The following is a 21,937-nucleotide window of genomic DNA, read 5'->3' as shown; positions in this document are numbered from 1 at the left end:
AGATGGTCAGCTTGACTCGGTTTCTTCATCTGTGAAATGGGAGTGCTTGTGAGGATAAATGAGTTGTATGTCAAGTTCTTAGAAAAGTGTGTGGCCCACAGAGTATGTTATCCTTGGAAGGAGCCCTCTTGGGAAAGGCAGGATGGGGTCTCAGCTGTCTTTGTCCCTTGGGCAGCCTGGGCACAGGGCATCACAGAGTAGGTGCCCAGGTGTTGAAGCCCCTTTCTTCACCTGTAAATCGAGGGGCCAAACCAAAATGCTCTCCAAGGTCCCTGCCAGCGCATAGGAAGAGAATCCTGGGATTCGCTGAATGCAACTGGTGAGATGTAGACTTCATTTCCTACTGCCTGGTTTTCGGCAGGAGGTCTTGTTGCGGGAAGGGGAAGTATGTTCAGCTCCCCAAACCTTTTTCAGATAGTTAGGTGCGGGCTTTGTCAAGCGTAGGGAGAGTCTGCAGTTCCATTCAGCTCAAGGCAGACATTGCTTTTTAAGCATGTCTGTGAAGTGAGTTCTGGCCTAGGCTCTATGTGAGTTAGACCATTCTCATTTTCAAAGAACCTAATCAGTTTTGTCATCTATAAAGTGGGATGATAACAGAACCTGCCTCCTGGGTTGTCAGGGACAGTGCCGAGAACTGTGCCTGGCATGTAGCCAGTCCTCAATAAAAATTAGCTGTTATTATTTGGGATTCAGAGGAAGCCAAACTCATATTCTGCTGGGTTGCTTGGAGGGATCTTCACTCATTCCTTAGCTACTTTGAGTTTAGGGGACTTTGCTTTTGGTCTCAGTGAGGCTGGAGGCCTGTGGCTGCCTCTGGTCTCCCAGTGCTTTTAGCAGCGACGGGGGGGGTGGTGGTGGGGGGCGTTCAGCATGCAGGGAGCTCCTTCAACCTGGGGACAGGGAGCTGGAGGCTACCTTCCTCGGGGGAGGAAGAGAAGACTAAGGAGGGGTCCTCTCCCCAGTGGAAGGATGTTTTTGGCATCCTCACTTAAAAGGAAGAATTAACCAGTATGTTTACTAGTCTTTCATCCTTAAAGATGAAATTACTCTATCAAGCTCATCTCTGTGGAACACTTTATATTCACCAGGCCTTGGGGTGAGTGCGTTGCCTGCATCATGTTACCGAATTCCTGGTCGTTCTTAGACACCCCCCATCCCAATGAGAGAGATGCTCTCACAACCCCCATTTTACTGCAGAGGGAACTGAGGCCCAGGGACACACTATTTGTGACCTGGGGATGATGGCAGGAATGAAACTCAGTCTGTCTGAGCTCTCGGCTACGACCCCAGACGGCTTCCAAGGAGGAGTAGAAATAGCTGTCGTTTTTCCTTCTACCTCTCCCAGGTTGCATGTTTAAACACATTTATTCAAATATTTGCTGAGCTCCGCCGCTGTGCCAGGCCCTGTGTGGGCACCAGGGAGGTGGCGGGTGGGGCTGGGCAACAGCAACAGGGAACAGCCTCTGCCCCAAAGGAGCTCAGCCACCTCTTGGTTCTAGAACGTGCAGCCACCCCTTGTCATTTCTAGATCCCCAGCCTTTGTGGCCAACGCTTACCCCTCCCTGTTGGTCCATTTAAGGACACTGATTCCCTATCGTATTTTTTGTGTGTGTGCTTTAGTCTCTTAGAATTTCATCCCTTCACATCAAGTACATTCATTATGCAGCCGTGACTTTCTCAGTATCAATTAGAAGAGAAGACAGCAAACTTTGAGAAGCTCTCAGTGGTCCTTGATATAACACTACTACGTTGTCTAGCTCTTGGTAGATTAGCAAGTGAATTACTTCTCCAACTAGCAGAAGCCGTGGGAGGGAAGAGGCTGATACTCGGGTTGATCTGGTGAGCTCAGAGCCCAGCACGTGAATGTATTTGGGTGGAAAGGCAGGGCAGTGATGCACCTGCTCCGGGGAGAACCCCGCTTTGCATCTTCCTTGTGGCTAATTGATACCTGTTTCCCAGGCAGAATCAAATGGAATGCTCGGGGAAGGAACCAGTGTGTGAGTGGATGTGCAGGCAGCTCGTGGCAGAAATCCTGGAGAGGGGAGGAATGAAGTGGAACTCTCCACTGAGTCGTGTCCACCTTCTTGAATGTGTAGGAAGGTCCAGAGCGGAAGGAGGCTCCTTTCCCTAACGGTTGTAATAGCAGGAAACATTTATTGAGTGGCGCGTGTGAGCCAGGCACTGTTCTAACTGCTTCACATGCTATCTCTCCTTTGAGTCTGTATTATTAGTACGTTCATTTTGCAGACCAGGAAGGGGAGGCTTAGAGCGGTCACAAGACTCGCCCAAAGTCACAGAGCTGGGACCTAGGGCTGGGCTGTCTGACTTCAGGGTCAAGGTTGTAAATCGCTGGGCTCCATGGCCTCTCATGGGCGCCGATCCTTGGAGGCTCCTGCAGCTTCCTGCTTTGGTCCTTCACCCACACGCTGTGGGGTGGACTCCCACTTAACCCAGACTTACTGCTCAGAGAACTTGTGTCCAGGCTTGTGAAAATGGCAGTTGGAGGGACTTGGTTCCATGAAGCCAGTTATTCTGTGTCTTACTCATTTATGTCCTCCCCGTGCCTGGTTCTGTGCCTGGTGAACAAGAAGAAGGCACTTTGTGTTTGTGGAACGGCTGTGGAATGTCAGGAGTCTGTGGATGTCGTCAGGAGGCTGGGGGGCCAGTCCCACCATTGCCACAACTTGAGCTGTGTGACCTTGGGCGGATTACACCCCGTCTGTGGCTTCAACTAATTTCTCTGTGAGGTGAGAGTTCTGGGACTGATTTGGAGCTTACTTTCCAGCCCCATCCAGTTTCTGCATTTGGTGAGTCTTCGGGTCTTGTTCCCAAATTGCAAGTGGCAGTCACCAGCTCCTCCCTTGTTTGTCCGACTCCTTCCCTGGAAGGCAGGCTCTTCCAGGGCATGGATTTTCACCAGGTTTGTTTACTGGTGTTACCTCAAGTGCCTTGCATGGTGCCCGGCAAATCAGTACTGGTGACCTGCCTGCATGTATGCCTGAATGAATGAGTCTCTCTCTCTCTTGCTGATGAAATCTCAGCATAGAAAAAATTCTGGGGCTAAAGCCTAAGAAGAAAATGAAGGAGCAAAAGTACCATTTTCCAAGAAAAACACCATCTTTATAAAGGCAAGATGCAGCCGAGACGGGGAAAGTTTATTATCTCTGCTAGCCGAGGGATTAGGGAGTCGGGCAGGATTCCTCATTTTTCATCATCTGGTGATGCTTTTCGCAAACCACAGAGAAAACAAAACAAAAACAAAAACTCTCCCATTCCTTCCCCCCCACCACCCCAGCACCTCCTTTAACTTCAAGCTGAAAAAGCACTTGCTGCTTGAAACAGCTCATGAAGGAAAAAATTATAGCAAATATTTTGCATTTCTCTGGTGGCGGCACAGTCTGAATTCCTCTCAGCCCCACAATGAGTTCTAATTTTATGAAATGTTTGGATTAGCCACCAATTTTCCGGTGGAATTTAGGAGGCTTGTATCTGTGCTTATGCTTGAAGCGAAGAAATCTCGTAAAATCCATGCAGGGCCCAGTGGGACGTTGTAGCCAAGGACAAAATGACCGTCAGCGGAATGACGAGAAAGAGAGAGATCTCTCTGGCAGCTGTGGGCAGGCTTTGCGGATGGTGGTGTGTTCTTGAACCACAGTCTCTGGGGCTTGGCCGGGCTGCATACCACTTCCAACTGATCATGGCCTATAAAAATTCCAGCCCAAGTACAATGCCTTGTACCTGACCTTGTTCTTTCAATTCCTAGAGCCAGAGAACGTTTGGGCATCTGGTAATTGGGTGAGAGGCATTTGATAACACATGGTGCTCTACCCGCCTCCCTCACCCTCATGGCACTGAGTGCCTTGTGTTATAATATGCAGTCTGCTAATCTCTTTCCGCCCCTAGACCTGTGCGCTCTCATGTGGACACACGTGCCTGTTAAAGTTAACATTTAATTACAGTGAAATAAAATTAAAAACGTAAGTTACTTGGGCACACTAGCCACATGTTAAGTGCCGGATAACCCTAGCGGCAACCATCGGACGATGCAGGAAAGATCATTTCCATCATCATAGAAAGTTCTAAAGGGCGGCGCTGCTCTAGAGGCCGAGTTTAATGACTGCAGGGACATGCTCCACCCCTTTCCTCGCTTTATTAGCTCTGCTCACAGCACTTGTCACCATCTTTAATTATCTCTAAACAACCTCATTCATCATGTTCTCTGCATCTCCAGTGTCTAGAACAGTGCCTGGCATATAGCAAGCACGGTGAAGATTTTTAGAATAAATGAATGAAGTTGTCTGTCTGATTTAGCATTGCTTTGCATGTGCCTGCCACCTTCAGAACAACTGACTGACTGCTTATTGAGTTGCAACTCTTGAATGATGTTTGTGGAGCACGTACTAAGTGCAAGCCTCTCAGGCTGTGATGGTTGGCAAATGGACGTGATCCTCTGGTTAAGGAGCTAAGCCAGTCGAAGGGCTCTTCGATTCGTGGGGACATGGGAGTCTCCTGGGTGTGCCAGTTAAAATGCACCATCTTTGGCCCCCACCCCAGAGAGCCTGGTCCAGCAGGGCTGGGGTGCGACTTAGGGAGACCTGAGAATCTTCAGCAGTTTGACCAGGTAACACAAGGGAAGGTGGTGGGCTTGGTCCACGGTCTGTCCTTGGGAAAGACGGTAATGGAAAGCTCGTTGTATTCATCTGAGGATATACCACCCCACTTTCTTCCGTCCACACCTTCTTTTGTGATAACTGGAGGGCCCTAAGACCCCACGCCTTTATATTGGAGCCGTAGTTTGAGGTCTCTTTGCCTGTTATTTTCCCATGGAGTCATAATAATAGCAAACAATTACAGAGCAGGAATTGTGCCAGGCGGTAGGTAGTCTAAGCACGTTGAATCACTGACCTAACTCATCCTCATGGTAACCCTAAGAGATGCACAGCATTACCATCCCCATTTTACGGTGCGTAAACTGAGGCACAGAAAATTAAGTCACTGGCCCCACGTTTGCATTCCTTGAAGTGTAATGCCAGCGTGGAAGTGCTGCGGGGCTGCTGCTCTGTCCCTGGACCTTGAGCTGCTGCCGCCCAAGTGCCGAATGTGCCTTTATATCCTTCTCTGCCAGTTGCTCAGAATCAGAGTCAGGTATATTTATGAAATGCCTGTTCAGGGGGTTAACCCGTGTGGGCCTTAGGAGCTCTGTCGATCTACAAATGCCCATCCCTGGCCTCAAAGAGCATAATTAATTCAGACATTCCCTTGGGCCTACTATACCTCAGCCCTGTGCTGCCAGGTGTAAGAAGAGGCTTGCGGCTAACAGGAGAGACAGAGGCAGAGGCAGGGACTTGCCGAGAAAAGTGTCACACCCAGGTTAGGTCTTCCTCTGGACAGGAAAAGCAAAGCAAATCTTACAAGCTAGGAGTTCCCTCGTTTTGCTGCTTGTGACTCTCCATTCTTCGCATAGTTTTGCGGTAGAATAATATGCCTACTTCACCAGTAGGGGTTCTGAGGGCGTGTATTTTGTATGTGTGATGGGGGGGGGAGATCCAACATAAGGAAAGATGTACCTCCCTCCCGTCCTTTTTTTCCCCACCTAGCAAGGCAGGAAGCCCCTTAAGAGTTGGGAGATGCCCAGACCTCCTGACCCACTTGGGAGAACCTTGAAAGAAGGGCAGCGAAGGGAGAGGAGAGAACATTTGTAGAATGATCACCCTCCATGAGGCCGTTTACGTGCATCGTCTTATTTCACAGCAGCTCTGTCATGAAGGGACTGTCATTCCCACTTTGCAGTTTAAAAAGTTCATGCTCAGAAAGGGAAACTGATTCGCTCAAGTAAGCAAGGTAGCGCCAGAGTGAAAAACTCAGGTCTGTCCGACCCCCCTGTGGGCTCTGCCGGCTGCACCGCTTGTTCTCAGTCCCGGCGGAGCATTAGGGTCACCTAGGGACCTTTTAGCAGCTCTCCGCGTGCGGGGCCCGGGCAGCACCATCTTTACACAGACGCCTAGGTGCACGGCTGGAGCTGAGACCATGGTGGAGCATGGTGATGACAGAGACCCAAGGGTCTGCCCTCCTGGAGGTGTCCCATCCATGCCCGGACCACCTGGGACCTTGCCCACAGCAAGGTGAGGCCCCTCCCCTACGCGGCTCCCGGTGTGCTTCCTCCCGGGAGGGCTGGTGTGTCCAGAGCCATCCCACTGGACCTGAGCCCCGGGGACCTTTTGCTCTGTTGCACCAGAGGCTGCCTGTAAATCAGCAGCCGGTTTGTTTTCTTGTTAGGCTCCAATAGACTTTTGTGTGCTGTTTATTTCAGGGAAATAATTCCGTCCTGCAAAATCGATTCCCAGGGGGCTACAGAAGTACATTTGGAGGGACTTCTTTAACTGGGGTGACCCGAAATGTCCTCTTTCAAAAGAGACTACAGCTGTTCTTTTTCTCCCAAGCCCTGTCTCACTTTGCCCTCTGACACCATGCTCTCAACCTCGTATGTTGAAGGTCTCACTGCAGGGTTCATACTCACACACATTTCTGCATGTGGCCTGTTTGTTAATAATAATAACTTAAAAAGGGACTTTGCAGTATGGACTGTATGTTGGACAGTATTGGGCATTTTTTGTATGTTGTCTCATTGCATTTTGCCTTTTCTTGGCAGTGATGAGAATAAACACGTCTGAAATCTGGGGATCTTTATCCTCAAATGGAAGAAGTTATAATTATACCATGATTTGCTGGTGTTTTGGGAGGACGAGGTGCTCCATGGACTATAGAGGCTGCCATTTTGGGGCAGTTGGCTTGGCTGGGATGGCGGTGGGGAGTTGGCTAGTGAAACAGAGGAGGGTGGGAGAAGCAGAGAGCAGCCCAGCGGCCCTTAGGGTTCAACATGACACGAGCCCAGTCAAGAAAGTGGAGAATTCTTGTTAATCTGATGCATTGGTTAAGTGGAAAAATACTAAAAGGTTATAATAGAGAGCTCTAAATATAGTTTTCCAGGTAATTGAAGCTCGCTTATTTACAAGCCAATCTTTTAAAAAATTGTAGCCATTTCTTATGGAAATCTTTCTCAGTTGGATGCATACTTTCTTGCTTTCTTAAAACAAAGTACCTTCAAAGTAGTTAAACCTTTTCTCGAAGTCTTTTTGGGAACTTCTGAATGGTTCTCAGTACTGTATTTTGGAGTTCTCATGTCTGCTATTTATAGTTTGTCTATCTGCTCCTTCATCAGCTTCCATGCCTTTTTGTGACCCTTTTAAATGATAACATTTTTCTTTTCTCTCTAGCAAAAATAATGCACGCTCAATATTGAAAACTCACAAGACACAGAAAAGTTACAGATGAAAGGTAAAAGCCAGTCGGCCTGTCTTGATTCCACCAGGGAGGCTGTCTCCAGTGGCTTTCTAGTTCCATATTTCCACTTTTCTACAGCTTTGCCATGTCGTCATGGCAAATTGTTAGAATTGTGTTAGCAGGCAAATTGTTAGAATTGTGTTAGCAGGAAAACATTGGGTGACCATCTTCAGGGGCTCAGTGGATGGATTCTATGCCATTTCTTGGGGTGGCTTTTCTAAGAGTTCGTTTCCTTTCTCATACAGTCTTCAGAGCTGAATGGGCCCTGAGAGTGAATCTAATGAGATTCTGTTTTCTCTTGTAAAAGAATGAGCCATTTTGGGGAGAGTTGGTCTGGCCAGGCTCACTCAGTTAGTATGTGGCTGAGCTGCTGAGTCTCTTGACTCAAGGCCCAGTGCATTTCCCATTTCACCACATCTTACCTGTGTTCCAGAGGGACAAGTGACTTCGGAATAAAGGAGCTATTGCTATATTTGGAAAACTAAAACCGAGAGAAAAACCTACCTTCACCTCAATCATCTAGGTTGCTCAAGTGACAGATTTTTAAACTTCTTTTCTGAGGGAGTAAGAAACAGAATGTGGCCTCCTCTTTAGCATGGCAGCCAGACCCACTGTCCTTTTGAACATCAGTCTTAGATTAATACCGAGATGGACTCAGAAACACACTTGAAAGCAACTTGCATTATTATCCGTACATAGCTTACATTTTATGACCTGCTTAAAGATGCAGGGAGCATAAGTCTTGGGGAGGACCGTCTTATTTACTTGTTCTTCTTTTCTGCAGATGGGATGCTTGCATCAGAGCCTGGCTGGCTTCAGATGTCTGCTCCAGGATATTTTAGCTGAACTGTATGAGTCCATTAAACAAATGTAAGAGTTTTTGGGAAAGGAGGGCTGTGTCTCAAACCAAATGTTTTACATGGAGAACATCTGGGGAATATTGGTATTTGTGTGTACAGTACATCAGAAAGCAGTTTGGCGGGGTTCAGCTGGGATGTTTCTGGCCTGCGGTTACTGGATTTGACAGTTGTGTTGTAAGAGAATGGTTCTTATGAAGTGTTGCCATAAAGGCAAGGCTTGGTCCAGGAAGGGGTGTCCTCGTTTAGCCGTGCACTCAAATTGCTCTGATTAGCTCCCCAGCCAGATCGCCCACGACATTTGAACAGTCTGATATCTGAGCTAGTTTTCCCCAGGGTTTAAACAATGGAGAAAAGAAGCGTCACAGTGCCAGGAATTGGGGTGTTTCTCCTTTACCCCGTGGTTGCAGGGATTTCATGACACTTGGAAACAGGTGTGGCCCAGTGGAAGTAGTATTGGCCACAGAATCCAAGTACCTGGGTTGGAACTTGGGGTGTTGCCTTTATGACCTGTGGGGACTCGGAGAGTTCCTTTCTGCAGGATCAGTCTCTTTCTCCTGCAAAATAAGTGGTCTGTCTCATGGGTGGTAGGGAGAGTAAAATCAAGTGAGATGGCACTGTATACGTGGGGGCGGGGGTCATTTGCACACCTTGGTATTGCATACACGGGTTTGCGTCTCACCCGCAAGTGTAGAATCAACGTGGACCGTAGTGGAATCGGGAGTCTGACATCAGCAACTTGTAGATTTTGACCCAGGTTGGTGGCCGTGGGTGGTTGGGTGAGCATTCTTATAAAAATTACGACTGATGAGATTCAGCATGTTTGATTCAGTTCAACTCAACTCGTGTTTATTGAACGTCTGTTACGGGACCAGACTCTTCCCTAGTTGTTGGGGGCGCAGGGGTGAATGACGGTTCCTATCCTGCCGTCTCTGCTTCCTATTCCTGGTATTGACTGTGAATGACTGTCCGTCTTGTTATATTATGTGTTGACTGTGATTTAGGTGGTACAGACAACGGCTGGCGTATTAGTCTGCTTGGGCTGCTGTAACAATACCATGGCCTACGTGGTTTAAATGACAGAAGTTAATTTTCTCACAGTTCTGGAGGCTGGAAGTCTAAGATCAAGGTGCTGGCAGGGTTGGTTTCTGGGGAGACCTCTCTTCCTGGCTTGCAAATGGCTGCCTTCTCCCTGCGGCCTCACATGGCTTTTCCTCAGTGAGCACGTGCTCCTGGGGTCTCTTCCTCTCCCTCCAAGGACTTCAGTCCTGTTAGATCAGGACCCCACCCTTATGACCTCATTCAACCTTAGTCACCTCCTTAAAGGCCCTGCCTCCAAAGAGTCACATTGGGGGTTAGGGCTTCAACATTTGAATTTGCTGGGGGGAGGGGAAGACAGTTCCGTTTATAACAACTGGTAATATTTTATAGGGTAGAACATTATTTGGCAGGGAATATCGTTGGACTTCCTGTACCTTTCTTGCAAGATTGGTCAAAACAACCTGACTGAACCCTCAATCAGCCAGAAAAAACAGACCAAATCCCACAATAATTTACTGTGTCTTTACTGGGGTGAGAGAGGAAATTATTGTAAGAATTAATCTGGATGGGTCCTGAAGATGGTATTTCAACTAGTACCAGTCAAGCGAAGTAGTCAGAGGCCCATCTTATGGAGGGGATGATGGAGTATAAGGCACATGACATGAGTGAGCAAAGATGACGGGGGAGGAGAGTCTCTCCTGGCTCTTGTCAGGGATGGGAAAATTCATACTCTGGGCAAAGTGAGACTCAGTTCTGCTCTTAGGAGCATGAGGGAGACTTGGGGGTGGAAATGGGGGAATGAGGCCCGGAAGGACTTCTACATCAGATTCTGCCTGCGATCTCACAAAAGAGCACTTTGCTGGGACGGGTCTCAGAGTCCTAGGAAGAACATCTCCTTGGCCACATGACTGTAGGTCATGTGTCTCCCCATTGGCACGGGGAGGGTGCAGTCTCTTTAACAGTGGGGTAGGGGTGGTCCCCAGTGCGGTGTCGGGTGCTCCTACTAGTAGAAGGATGAATGGGTGCAGGGCAGGGAGAGCGTGTCCATTGCCCTCTCTGTGGGATTGTAAGCAACTTGAAGGCTAGGTCCATGATCTGCAGGACCTTGATCAGTACCTTATCTAGAGCAGATTTCCCGGGATTGCTTGCTGGAGAATTGACTCACTGTTGCATCATTTTAGGGATGTGCTTCCCAGACCCCCTGGTCCGATTCTTCTTTTTTTTTTTTTTTTTTTTTTTATGTGGTACGCGGGCCTCTCACTGTTGTGGCCTCTCCCGTTGCGGAGCACAGGCTCCGGATGCACAGGCTCAGCGGCCATGGCTCACGGGCCCAGCCGCTCCGCAGCATGTGGGATCCTCCTGGACCGGGGCACGAACCCGTGTCCCCTGCATCGGCAGGCGGACTCCCAACCACTGCGCCACCAGGGAAGCCCCGATTCTGCTTTTTGTTCAGCTGTGTTGCCTGGCCCCGCAGAGAGCAGCAAGGAACAGCAGTGGATGTGCTTTTGAAGATGGGAGCGATTTGAATAAGAAAAGACTTAGGGTGGGGACAAGGTGGTGCGGTGTGGCTTTGGTGGGGCCTGCATCTCCAGAGACTCCGATTCAGCTTTTTTTATAGACACCCACTAAATTCCAGGCACTGTGCTACTTGCTTTGTCAGTGCTGGTACGGAGCTTCAGAGTGTGGTCTTTGGGTTTAGCGAGACCCAGCTCTCCTGTTCATCAGTTGTGTGCCCTAGGGGGCAAGTTACTTCACCTTCCTCGGACTCAGTTTACATTCACTGAGAAAGCAGAATACTGTTTTATTAAGAACTTCATGAATGAGCTGTTGAGAGGTTTAACAGGACGGTGCCCAGTGCTTGGCACACAGTAAGGGCTTGATAACTGGGAATTATCATGATTACCACTAGCTATTGTCGTGAATTCTCTCCCAGCCTTTCTGAAGTGGGCACTGTTATTGCTCCATTTTAAAGATGAGCAAGTTCAGGCTCAATGATTTTGGGACAAGCAGGGATCCAACACTTGAGAGTTTAGCAAGGTCAAAGAAGACTCAGTGGCAGGGGGCTGGGGGCTAGGTTGGGTGGAATCAGATGCCCTATTATTGTTGTATGGTTTCATAAAGGTCCTTCTTAATACTTGGGGACCGTGTCAGCCACAGCTCTTTGGCATATACAGAACACCAGTTACCTGCCAGGCACTGGAGATGTTGCAATGAATAAAACAGAAACGGTCTCTGTGTGAATGAAGCCTGTAAGTAATGGTGAGCAAGGTTATGAAAGGGGACCTATATGTGCGTTTCAGGGGCTCATTGCAGGGGGTGGGTGCGGAGGAAGGGGTCAGCTGGAGAAGTTAGTTGCAGACAGTAGGGTGTGGGGGGATCCGGGCAGAGAAAATGACAGGCACCAATGTCCAGGGGCATGGACACACCCAGGCTGCTCATTAAGTCCCTGTAATGACCACAGACCCCTGCCCCAATCTCCTTGAGGCTAGGCACTGAGTGATGGGTGTGGGTGAGGCCCATGGAGGCAACCGGCCTGATGGGGTGGCAGGAAATGCCCACCCGGGACTGAGCATGCGCCTTGGGGGTTGGGCTGGCAGAGCTGCGTGGGGGCTGTGCCTTTGTAGCCGGAGGTGCTTCTGTGACAACATCCCGGGTAGCAGGTTCGCGGGGCGGTAATTAGCGGGCTGACAAGCATCCAAATGGATTGTGCCGGGGGTGGGGGGGAGGATAGGGAGGAGTGGAGGGGGAGGGGGGAGGGGCTGTGGAGCAGGGATAATAGACACTGAGAGCTGAGAGCTTCCTCTGGAAGGAAGGGGAAGGGGGGGGCGGGGCGGGGACAGACTGCATCCCGGGCTCTTATTCCTTCCTTGTCTGATCCATCTTTTTTTTTTTTTTTTTTTAACATCTTTATTAGAGTATAATTGCTTTACAATGGTGTGTTAGTTCCTGCTTTATAACAAAGTGAATCAGTTATACATATACATATGTCCCCATATCTCTTCCCTCTCTGATCCGTCTTTGCGCTCTAATTGCTATACTCCCGTTTTCCGCCTAAGAGAGATTCTGTCAGGATAAAAATAACCTCTGAGGACTCTTCTCTTTCACTTATCTTTAAAATCACCCATGGTTAAAATATAAAATTTAAAGCCATGCCCTTTAATTTGTGTGTTATATGTATCCTACCATTTTAAGAAATTAAAACCTTTTTTTTTTTCCTTTGTTCTACTCACCTGGATCAGCTAAACTCAGTTGGCTAATTTCCTTTCCCTTTGAAAAACGAATGTTTCTTCAGTCTTTTGTGTCCCTTTTTCATTGGTTCTCAAGGTCAGTGATTCAGTGGCCGCCTGAAGTTAATATTTAAAAGCAATGTTTTCAGTGAATTAAGAAATAATGGGATAAGAACCGCCCAGGTATGCCTGCTCATGTGTGATATCAAATCAGGCTTCAGATATTGGAACAAGGTTCGGACTGAATTGGACTGAAAAGTGTCCCCAGCAGGTCTGTGTGAGGACAGGCCCCTGGCGTCAGATGGAAATGAAATCACGCATCGTGCTGTGAAACGGGTCCTAAATTGCCAGCACGCTTAGGAGTGGCTGTCACCTCCGCCCCACGCCCCCATCTCAGTTTATTAATAATGCAGCAGTTCTGGGGACTTTGCTGTGCTGGGGCCTGCCTCACATGTAAATGTGAATTTAAACCCTTTATTTTGGTGGCAGTTTCAGTCCTGCTGCTCGATGTGGTTTGGAATTTGGTTAGGAATCCCCACCCAGGGTATGATATGTCCAGGAGTGGAGTGGGACTGAGGACCCTTGTTGCCGTTCCAGTGCTGCTGTTAGCTTTGTAAACTTGGGCCTGTACTTTAATCTCCCTGGGACTCGGTTTCCTCATCTGTAAAACGAGCGGGCTGGCATAGAACATTCTGGGGCCCTTGTAGCTCTAACATCTGCCAGTGATAATGTTGCTGGTTATGCCTTCTCGCCCTTCATCACATACACAATCTGATACGATCCCCGCAGCAACCTCGTGGGGTCAGTGCTCTTGTCACCTTATATGCAGATGAGGAAACTGAGGCTTTGACATGTTTGTCCGAGTACCTCCCTGTGCACGGGGCACCTGGGCCAAGTTCCTGTGACTGATGACAGGGCCAAGGGGCTGAGGCTGGCTTGCTTAGCAGTTCTGGCTGAGGCTGTGCTGGGCTTGGAGCTTGATAAATCAAAGTTGCACAATCCTAAGCTTATTCAAGCTGTGGTGTAAACAGTGTCAGAGTGATCAGATGCTACTACTTGAGACTGTCCAACTTAGAAGTAACCTCAGCCCTCTGGTCTGGTCTGTCCTCTCCCCAGAACTATTGAAACCTGGAAGAAGAGATGTTGAGCTTTGGATTTCTGAGTTGGTGTTGCATTTGGCTTTCAGGAATGCGAGAGTCCAAAAATAACCCTCTGCTTGGCCACTCGAGTCCCAACTGAACAAGCCTTGGCGTTTTCAGTATTTTTGTGACTCTGGTGTTGCCTGTGCAGCATCTCTTGTGCTACTGGAGACCATTTCCTGCAGGGGAACTTGGGATCGTTTCTTAGAGATTTCCAGCAGATCCCCGTAAGAGGGGGCCCCTCACAGCCCCGGCTAGACCCTCTCTCACAGAGCAGGCAGGATGGGGGGTTCCAGAGCTCACCTCCTCTCTCCTCCTCTGGACACATTCACTTTGACCAGGCGTGGGAGCTCCAGGTGGCCTGCAGAGCATGAAGTAACCCATGAGCAGCCAGCTTCCGTGGCTTCCGGGCATCCACAGGCCTGCCTCGGGCTAGGATGAGCCAGATGTCCTCTGGGAACAAACCTTCCCTTCCCAGGGACAAATTAACGCAGGTCACTGAGTCCCTTCAAGGAGGTAGCTTGTTTTAAATTCCCCTCTTTATAGATGGGCAGTTCATGAATTTTCCTTGATCATCTAGCATTTAATATGACTGCATAGTATTTAAGTTAGAGAAGGAGTACCATCCGGCCACACTGACTGTGGTTTAAGGTCAAACTACAGAGTGCAGCAGAATCACCGGGCAAGCTTGTAAAAAGTGCCCATCCCAGCTTGTCCGCATCCTCGATGAATTCAGTAGGTCTGGGGTGGGCCCTGGAATCTGCATTATGGCAGTCAACATCCCCCTTTCCTCCTCAGACGGCGGATCTGATGCAGGTGGTACGCCAACCAGCCTTTGGCAAAATGCTGTCTCCTGGAATCTAACTGCGTGCTCGGGGTGGGCTTGTCGCTTGCTCTATCATTGCTGCTGCCGCTAACTTTCCATCGGTTCCTGCCCAGTCAGCCCGGGCCACTGTCTCCTGTTTACAAACCTCAGCGCCATACAGGGAGTGTAAATCTATCTGCCTGCAGTTTCTTAGTCATTAATTCCACTTCCCTTGTGGCATCGACACATGCAATAATGACATGCTTCACTCAAGCCCTTGAAGGGGGCAGGTCCAGAACAAGGGATGACTGTATCTGTAGATAGAAACATCCCAGGCCCTTCTGAGGAGCTCCTAAGTGGGCCTTGGCCCGGTCAAATAAAAATCTGCTTTGGGCTTCCCTGGTGGCACAGTGGTTGAGAGTCCACCTGCCGATGCAGGGGACACGGGTTTGGCCCGGTCCGGGAAGATCCCACATGCCGCAGAGCGGCTGGGCCCGTGAGCCATGGCCGCTGGGCCTACGCGTCCGGAGCCTGTGCTCCGCTACGGGAGAGGCCACAACAAGTGAGAGGCCTGCGTACCGCAAAAAAAAAAAAAAAAAGAAAATCTGCTTTGCTGTTTCAATTCTGGAGATAGAACACATTTTTCATGGCAGGAGAAAACAAAAATCAGGGTCATCTGAGAAAACCCCATCTCTTATGGGGAGTTTTGGGAAATCGAGGATTGAGAGCTGATTTACACAGGATTATATGTTCAGAACCTCTTACAAGGTTAAAAGGCTGGTGGTGGCAAATGGTAGGATGCCGTTTTTTGAAGATAAAGGTCTTTCTTCTATATGCTGTGCTCCCTGGCATCAGGATGCCTCTCCCCAGAGCCTGCCGATACAACTCTTGGCTTCCAACCTGCTTCTGTCTGAAGAAACATCCACGCATCGACATGAATCACGAGGCCGGAGAGGAAGAGGCCCACGGGCCCCATGGTGGAGCTGCCTTGGATTCCCATGGGGCTGGTTGCATCAGGGCAACTTGCTAGAGTGTTGTCCTGAGTTGGCCAGACTCCTCACAAAGAGCTGGGGGTCATTTGATTAATTAGGGGCTTTGGCTGCAAGGTGGCCTCCTGGCTGGTGTCACCGTGGTGATGGCCGGGCACAGCCTTTCTAAGTGAAAGCCGTTTGGTGATCCTGGGGAGCTTTGGACCCGTGGGGCCCATGTGGAGCTGTGCCTGGCCTTGAACTCTGACCATCAACCAGGCCAGGGCAGGAACCCCTTACGCTGGCCTCCAGCTTGACTTGGCTGACCATTCATTCCCAATGCAGATGGCCTCTGGGCCCCTTGGTAAGAAAAGATCCCCTGAGCTTCCTCTGACTCAGTGCCTTGCAGCTCCCGTGGAGCGGTGGAACGTGGCCGGGTGTGATACCACACCTGTGAATGGCAGGGAAGCTGCCAGCTCCTGTTGCCGGGATTAGAACTCAAACTCGTTCTCACTAAGTGATGCTGATGCCGTGTTTATGGCCCTGTTTTTTCGCTGCTGCTCAGGCCCCAACTCCTGACCTCCCAGGACCTCACATGGGACCCTGTAAAAAAACTTCATCTGCTTGGAGGGGGCCCATCACACTGGGCTTTGGGGACTGTTTGGGATCCTTTGAGAGATTCTGTCACCTGCCATGTTTGCTGTCCGTCCCAACTTTGTCCGCAGCCTAAAGAATCAGCAGCCTCTGGGCTCAGCCTGCCTGGGTTCAAGTCCTTGCTCCATCTCTTACAGGCGACGTGACTCTGGGCAATGTTTAGCTCCTCGGTGCCTTGGTGCCGGCCCTGTACAATGTAGTTAGGACTAAATGAGATAAAGTCCACTGACACGTGGTTAACACATGATAGATATTAGTTACTGTTATTAAGAATATCGCCGCTGCTTTCAAGATGTTGATATGCTAGGCCAAAGACAAAGCACTAAGAGCTTGCTGCTCCAAGTGTGGTCCCTGGGCTGACATCACTGGTGTTTGCTAGAAATCCAGAATCCCAGGCCCCACCTTGGACCTCTGGATTCAGAATCTTCATTTTGACCAGATGCCCAGGACCCCTTTGAGAGGCACTGTTCTGGAACCCTCTCTTTAGACTGACAGATGTCAATCAATGAGCATCATGGGAGGTGGCTGTGGAGGGAAGAGGGTAGTGATTCTTTGGGTTGGAGCCTCAAATACACCCAGTCTGCCCGGAATTTTCTCCACTCCCCAAAGCAGCCCAGGAAGATGGCCGGCTGCCCTGCCCTGTGTAGGCATGCAGGCTGGATATTAATGTTAACCTGTTCTTGCCTCAGTACAAATGTGGGGAAGGGAAGGATGTGTGGGGGAGGAATGGGGAGGGGAGAGGCCCGTGTGATGCTGTGCTGTGGGCTTGTCACCCCTTTAAATGTGGCCCCAGACCCTGTATCACTGTGTCGTTCTGACAGGCCTCGTTATAGCCACTGCCATTCAGTGAACACCTGAGGGCCAGGCACTGTACTTACTTCTCCTCCTTACAACAGCCCCAAGAGTTAGGACTTGCTGACCCCATTTTACAGATGAGGAAACTGAGGCCTGTGAGGTTCAGGTTTGCCTGAGGTCATCCAGCCAGCAAAAGCCTGAGCTTTCATCATACTGCTCTGCTCCCAAAAGCCCTGCCTAGATCCCTGAGCTCCTAACATTCACAATGGCCACTGTGGAAAAGGAAGCCCAGCAGGCTGCAGAGCAGGTAGTTTTGGGTGATTATTCAGAAAAGGAAAAACGTCCACTGCAGAAGAGAAGGCTGTTATATTTAGCAAGGGATCAGCATTGGCTGGACTGTTTGCCTCTTAAACAGTCAGGCACCGCAGGGTAGAATTTGCAGGTCTACCACAGCCATAAGGTTTAATCATTCAACGATAGGGTGGCCTCATCTATGAGACACACGGTGATGTCTAGACTTGGGAACACTTAGGAAAGGGGCTGGACTGTGCATCGGGCTTAAACACCTGAGTTCTCGGCTTCAGTCATTTTGAAGGCAGAGTTAAATCTCTCCAACTCCTGCAGGAACAAACTGGACTTTTTTTTGGGGGGGGTGGTGTATGATTTCAGACATTTGGTAACCTCTTTCTGCTGGGCCCTTTCCTTACCTCTGTCTTTCTTTGTAGATGTGGGTGAGGATTGAGGAAAACTGGGGAGGAGGTTTGCTCCATAATATCGGGCATCTCTGTGTATCTCTTTGGTAGCCTTTGGCCACGAAGGTAGTTACATAATTATTGTGTGATTTTTGCTTACTGCCCTTGTGCCCTTGTTCCCCACCCCCACCTTGAGGGCTGGGGCAGAATCATGTTGCATCATGGTATCTCAGCACTGTGCTTGGTACCAGGTGAGTGCTCAAAAGGATTAAGTCAATGAATAGTCAAAATCCAGAAAGGCTGAAGTGGATACCGTTGAGTCAGACTTTTGTCTCTAAGTGGAACATTTGATTCCCTTGTTCACCTGGCAACTATTGGAAGGAGAAAGGAGAAACGGTCCTGAGGTTGCTTTTCGGGTTCTAGTTGTTCGTCCTCCTGTCTGGTCTCAGATTCAGGAGCCACGGATGCTCGTGTGGGCTCGGCTGTTCTGAGCTTCCAGACGTTTCTGATGAGGGTACAATTTAAAGACCTAGGAGAGAGATTCTCCTGCCCTTTTTACACTTTGGGAACAAATGTGGTCTCCATTCCCTAGACCTTCACTTGCTGCCCCACGAGGAGGCAGGAGGAATTCAAGTTTGTTCTCAGGTTGGAGAAAAGGAAGGAAGGCCCTATTTATGGGGTATTCTCTCTGGGTTAAATGTGGCTGACATTTATTAAGCCCTTATCCTGGGCCAGGCATGTTCTAAGCCATTTAATCCTCATAGGGACCTATGAGGCAGGTCCTGTATTTTCCTGCTTGACAGATGAGGAAACTGGAGCACAGAGAGGTTTTGCAACCTGCTCAAGGTCACACAGCTGGTGAATGGTTTTAGCCAGGACTCAAGGCCATGTCCTTAACCATTATGCCATGCTGCCTCACCGTGTGCTGGCTCAGTTTATCCTTCAACTTCACAAAGGAGGCAGTGCATTACATTACAGGAGCTGCATTTATAGATCTCGTTCTCCTTTTTAAACAACTCTTCAAAACTGTTACAACCATTTTTAGCTATCTAGGTCCTATGGAAACATCCTGGGAACTGGATTTGGCCTCAGGCTGAATATGCAGCAAACAAAGAAGCAGGATAATTTCAGACGGTGTGGGAAAGGTGTAGGGAGAGTGTAAGGCCAGGAGTGTCCTTACCGGGTAGAGGGGTCAGGGAAGGCCTCCCTAAGGGACCGTGGAGCTGAAGCTTGAGTGATAAGGATATAAAGCACTTATCACAGTATCTGTACCGTATATTAAGCGCGTTGTGAATGCCGCTATTATTTCTATCCTTATTGCTTTCGTGGTTGGCCATTCATTGGATCTATGACCTTGGGTGAGTCATCTCCTGCTCCCGGGAGTTGCACTGAATGTCTTCCCTCTGGCCTTGACAGTTGCACAGTTCTAAGTGATTTCTAGCATTTGTCTCCCACCATGCCTTTGAAATAGGGAGCAGAATGAGCCCTCTTTTACACTTTCAATAGAAGATTCATTGTCAGAAGTGGGAAGCTTTTGTGGAGGGACAACCACCATGGCTATTAACATTTATGGAGCCTTTTTAGTCTCCTCAGTGCCGAGTGGGGTGTGATTAGAATGTGGGCACTTTCCTTTTCACACCGGGCTGGAAACATCCCTCTGGCAAATACACCGTGGGACCGTTGGCCTCTCGCTCCATGGTTGGGGGGATTGACAAGTCCACTTATTTTCTCACCACCCCCCCAGGATGTCACTACCGTCCCCTGACCTTGGATGGTGAAATAATTTATTTCTATTGTCATTTGACAATAGGGCCTCCCCAAGGCCAAGTTCAGCCTGCTGCATAATCAAAGGGGTAGTTTCAGCACTCGGCCCATCTTCAGTTCCCGGAGGAATGTAGGAGTTGGTCCAAGAGCCACCCACATCCTCCACGGCCTGAGTGTGTTCACTGTCGGCTTCCTCCAGAGCAAGCTCCTGGGATCGCAGGCCCTGCTCAGATAAAATAAAGCCTTCGAGTCATGGCTTTACATTTGACGTAAGCAAAGGCAGGCATTTCTTGCTGCATCCTGAATGGGGCTGTCATGAGGGCCTGGGAGAGCTGGGGGGGCGGGGCTGGCACCCTGGTGAAAGGGGGCCTTGAAGCTGGAAGCTCATTCATCTCTGTGCAGCCTCCTTGTCTCCAGACGCGTGGTCCACCCACACTCTAGGGAGAGTGCTACCTGCCCCTGGGTTTACAGCAGGGCGTCCTGTGTTTCCCGTTTGCTTTCCCCATTCCTCGATTGCCCACGTTAAGTAGGATGCCAAAGAAATCCTAAGTCATCTTCTTGACGTGCCTGTCTCGGTGGTGCTGTTTGACTGGAGTGGTCCCTCCGTTTTTGCTCCAGTTCTACTACCACTTCCCTGGTCTGGCCTCTCATCCACCTAATAACATCGACCCCTGCCCCCCTGCCCTTCTTCCCTCCTTCCCCCTTTCCTCTCTATGTACCTGCCTCCCTGCCCACACTCAGTGTTTTCTCAGGCCTGCCACGCACCAGGCATGGTTTTAAGCGCTGGAGAGAAAACAGTGAACAAGAGCCCCACTAGTGTAGGGTCAGGTAATGACACCAATACTGATTTAATGACACCTGGGGAAAGGTCTGCAAAGGAGAAATCCAGGGACCTGCTAGTTGATTTAACCAGCAAAGAGCAAAATCAAGAACAATAGCTTCCTAAGTCTTGTGGCATCACAGATGGACTGGTTGTATTTTAGGAACATTTCCATGTGCAGCGCTGCATGGGGATCTGGTGCCCAGTCAGAAACTGCAGGTGCTCACAGGTGGGAGTGCATTCCTACTGCAGCCGCCCATGCTTGACCCTGTGATGGGCAAGGTGTGGCCCTGGGCTGCTGCTAACAAGGACATTTTCCTCCAGAGCGCTCCGTGCCTTTGCAATCCGAGGGGTGGTTTTACTTCCTTTCATCCAGGAAAGGTTGCTAAGGTGAGGGTTGAGGTCACAAGAGGACCAGTTTGGAAGGGAGCTAAGCAGGCTTTCAGAGCTGGCAGCAAACCAATTGGCAGGTTCCCTTGTTACCCATGGATAACCCCCTCCTCCAAAGTAGTTTTTGCCCCCCTTAGAGCCAAGGCAGATTAAATTACCAACCAACTTGTTTATGAGCAGAGATGAATTCATTGGCAAACATATTTCTTCCTTATTAGATTCCCATTGTCCTTTAATGTCTTTTTATTTATGTGTTTCTTTTGAGTAATTGCTCTGCGCCTTGGCCCTGGCAACTCTCCGCAGTTTGGATTTGCAGACAACATTGGCACGGAGCTTTTGGAATCAACTGGGGCTGGGCAGGGAGGCTAGCTTAGCTTCCTTGGTTTTACTCTGACTCTTCTCAAGCAGGGCCTTTTGGTCGTATCACTTGCTATCAAAGGTGCCTCAGTGAGAGGAAGGATGCAGGAATGATTTGGCTTCTGAGCAATTGCATCAGCATAGCATAAGCTGGAGTCTTCAAACCCAAGGTTTGAGCAGAACTGGCCTTGAGACAGGCCACACAATAAAGCCTTTTCTATCCATCACTGTGGCAGCTGCATGGTGGGGCTGAGTGATGCTAATTTCACCTCTCCATGTTTAGTCATCGACACCCTGTAAACCAAGCTCTCCTTTTTTCTTTTTTCAAAGGATCAGGATTCCTAGAGTAAATGAATCTGGCCGCGTGAAGCAGCCCTCTGCTTTGTGGGAAAAAAAAGAAAAAAAAAAAAAAAAAAAAGCCACCATCCCAAACCCAGGCTGTTAAAACCTGATGTTTTCTGTTGTCTGGAGAAGGGTGTTTTTGCTATAAATGAAAGATGTGACGGGGGTATTTCGAAGCTTTGCTTTGGTTATTGTCGGTTCTGCCAACAAGTAACATCTGTATTTATTTTCCAAACTCTCCCAATGGCTGATTTGCATCTGTTTAGTTCTCTGAGTAACATTTCATTTCCTGACTTTATAGGTTGCTATAAAATCCATTCGTAAGGACAAAATTAAGGATGAACAAGACATGGTTCACATCAGACGAGAGATCGAGATCATGTCATCCCTCAACCATCCTCATATCATCAGTATTTATGAAGGTCAGTGATTTTTTTTTTCACCCCCGTATCAGTTATCATTTCTCATACCATGGGGCCTGCCAAGATTTTAGGTAATTGCCCTTCTGGGCAGGAGCCAAGTATTTTTCCTCATGATGCAAAAATAGCTGGGTGTTATCTCTTATTTGGTTACCTTGAGTGCAACCAGACACATGTAGCACAGCGCACTTTGGTGATAAAATAGCTCTGGCTGGTGCCTTCTTCTATCTTCCCAGTTTCTTGGTGGTTGCTAAGCAACCCACCTTATTGAAAACCAGGATGTGAGACAGCCATGGTTTCTGGAAAATGGCAGTTTTCTGGGTGGC

At 49.1% G+C, this 21,937-nt stretch overlaps 1 protein-coding gene across 2 annotated transcripts in view; it reads left to right on the top strand.

The window, feature by feature from the left end:
- The window catches only part of NUAK1 (NUAK family kinase 1), a 70,216-nt gene that overhangs the window by 9,459 nt on the left and 38,820 nt on the right, over positions 1-21,937 (top strand). The window contains exons 1-2 of one of the 2 annotated variants that reach the window (XM_067010025.1): positions 11,847-11,899; positions 21,494-21,614. In XM_067010025.1, the coding sequence (XP_066866126.1) occupies positions 21,542-21,614 (73 nt within the window). In that variant the 5' untranslated portion in view covers positions 11,847-11,899; positions 21,494-21,541. Of the gene's footprint in view, positions 1-11,846; positions 11,900-21,493; positions 21,615-21,937 lie in introns of those variants that run through there. The other variant, XM_059080736.2, reaches the window with a different exon arrangement.

This window comes from Kogia breviceps, chromosome 12 (assembly GCF_026419965.1).
Source record: "Kogia breviceps isolate mKogBre1 chromosome 12, mKogBre1 haplotype 1, whole genome shotgun sequence".
Classification (NCBI taxonomy): domain Eukaryota; kingdom Metazoa; phylum Chordata; class Mammalia; order Artiodactyla; family Physeteridae; genus Kogia; species Kogia breviceps.
The sequence above is the reverse complement of the archived record's forward strand: the minus strand, read 5'-3'. Positions and strand labels throughout refer to the sequence as shown.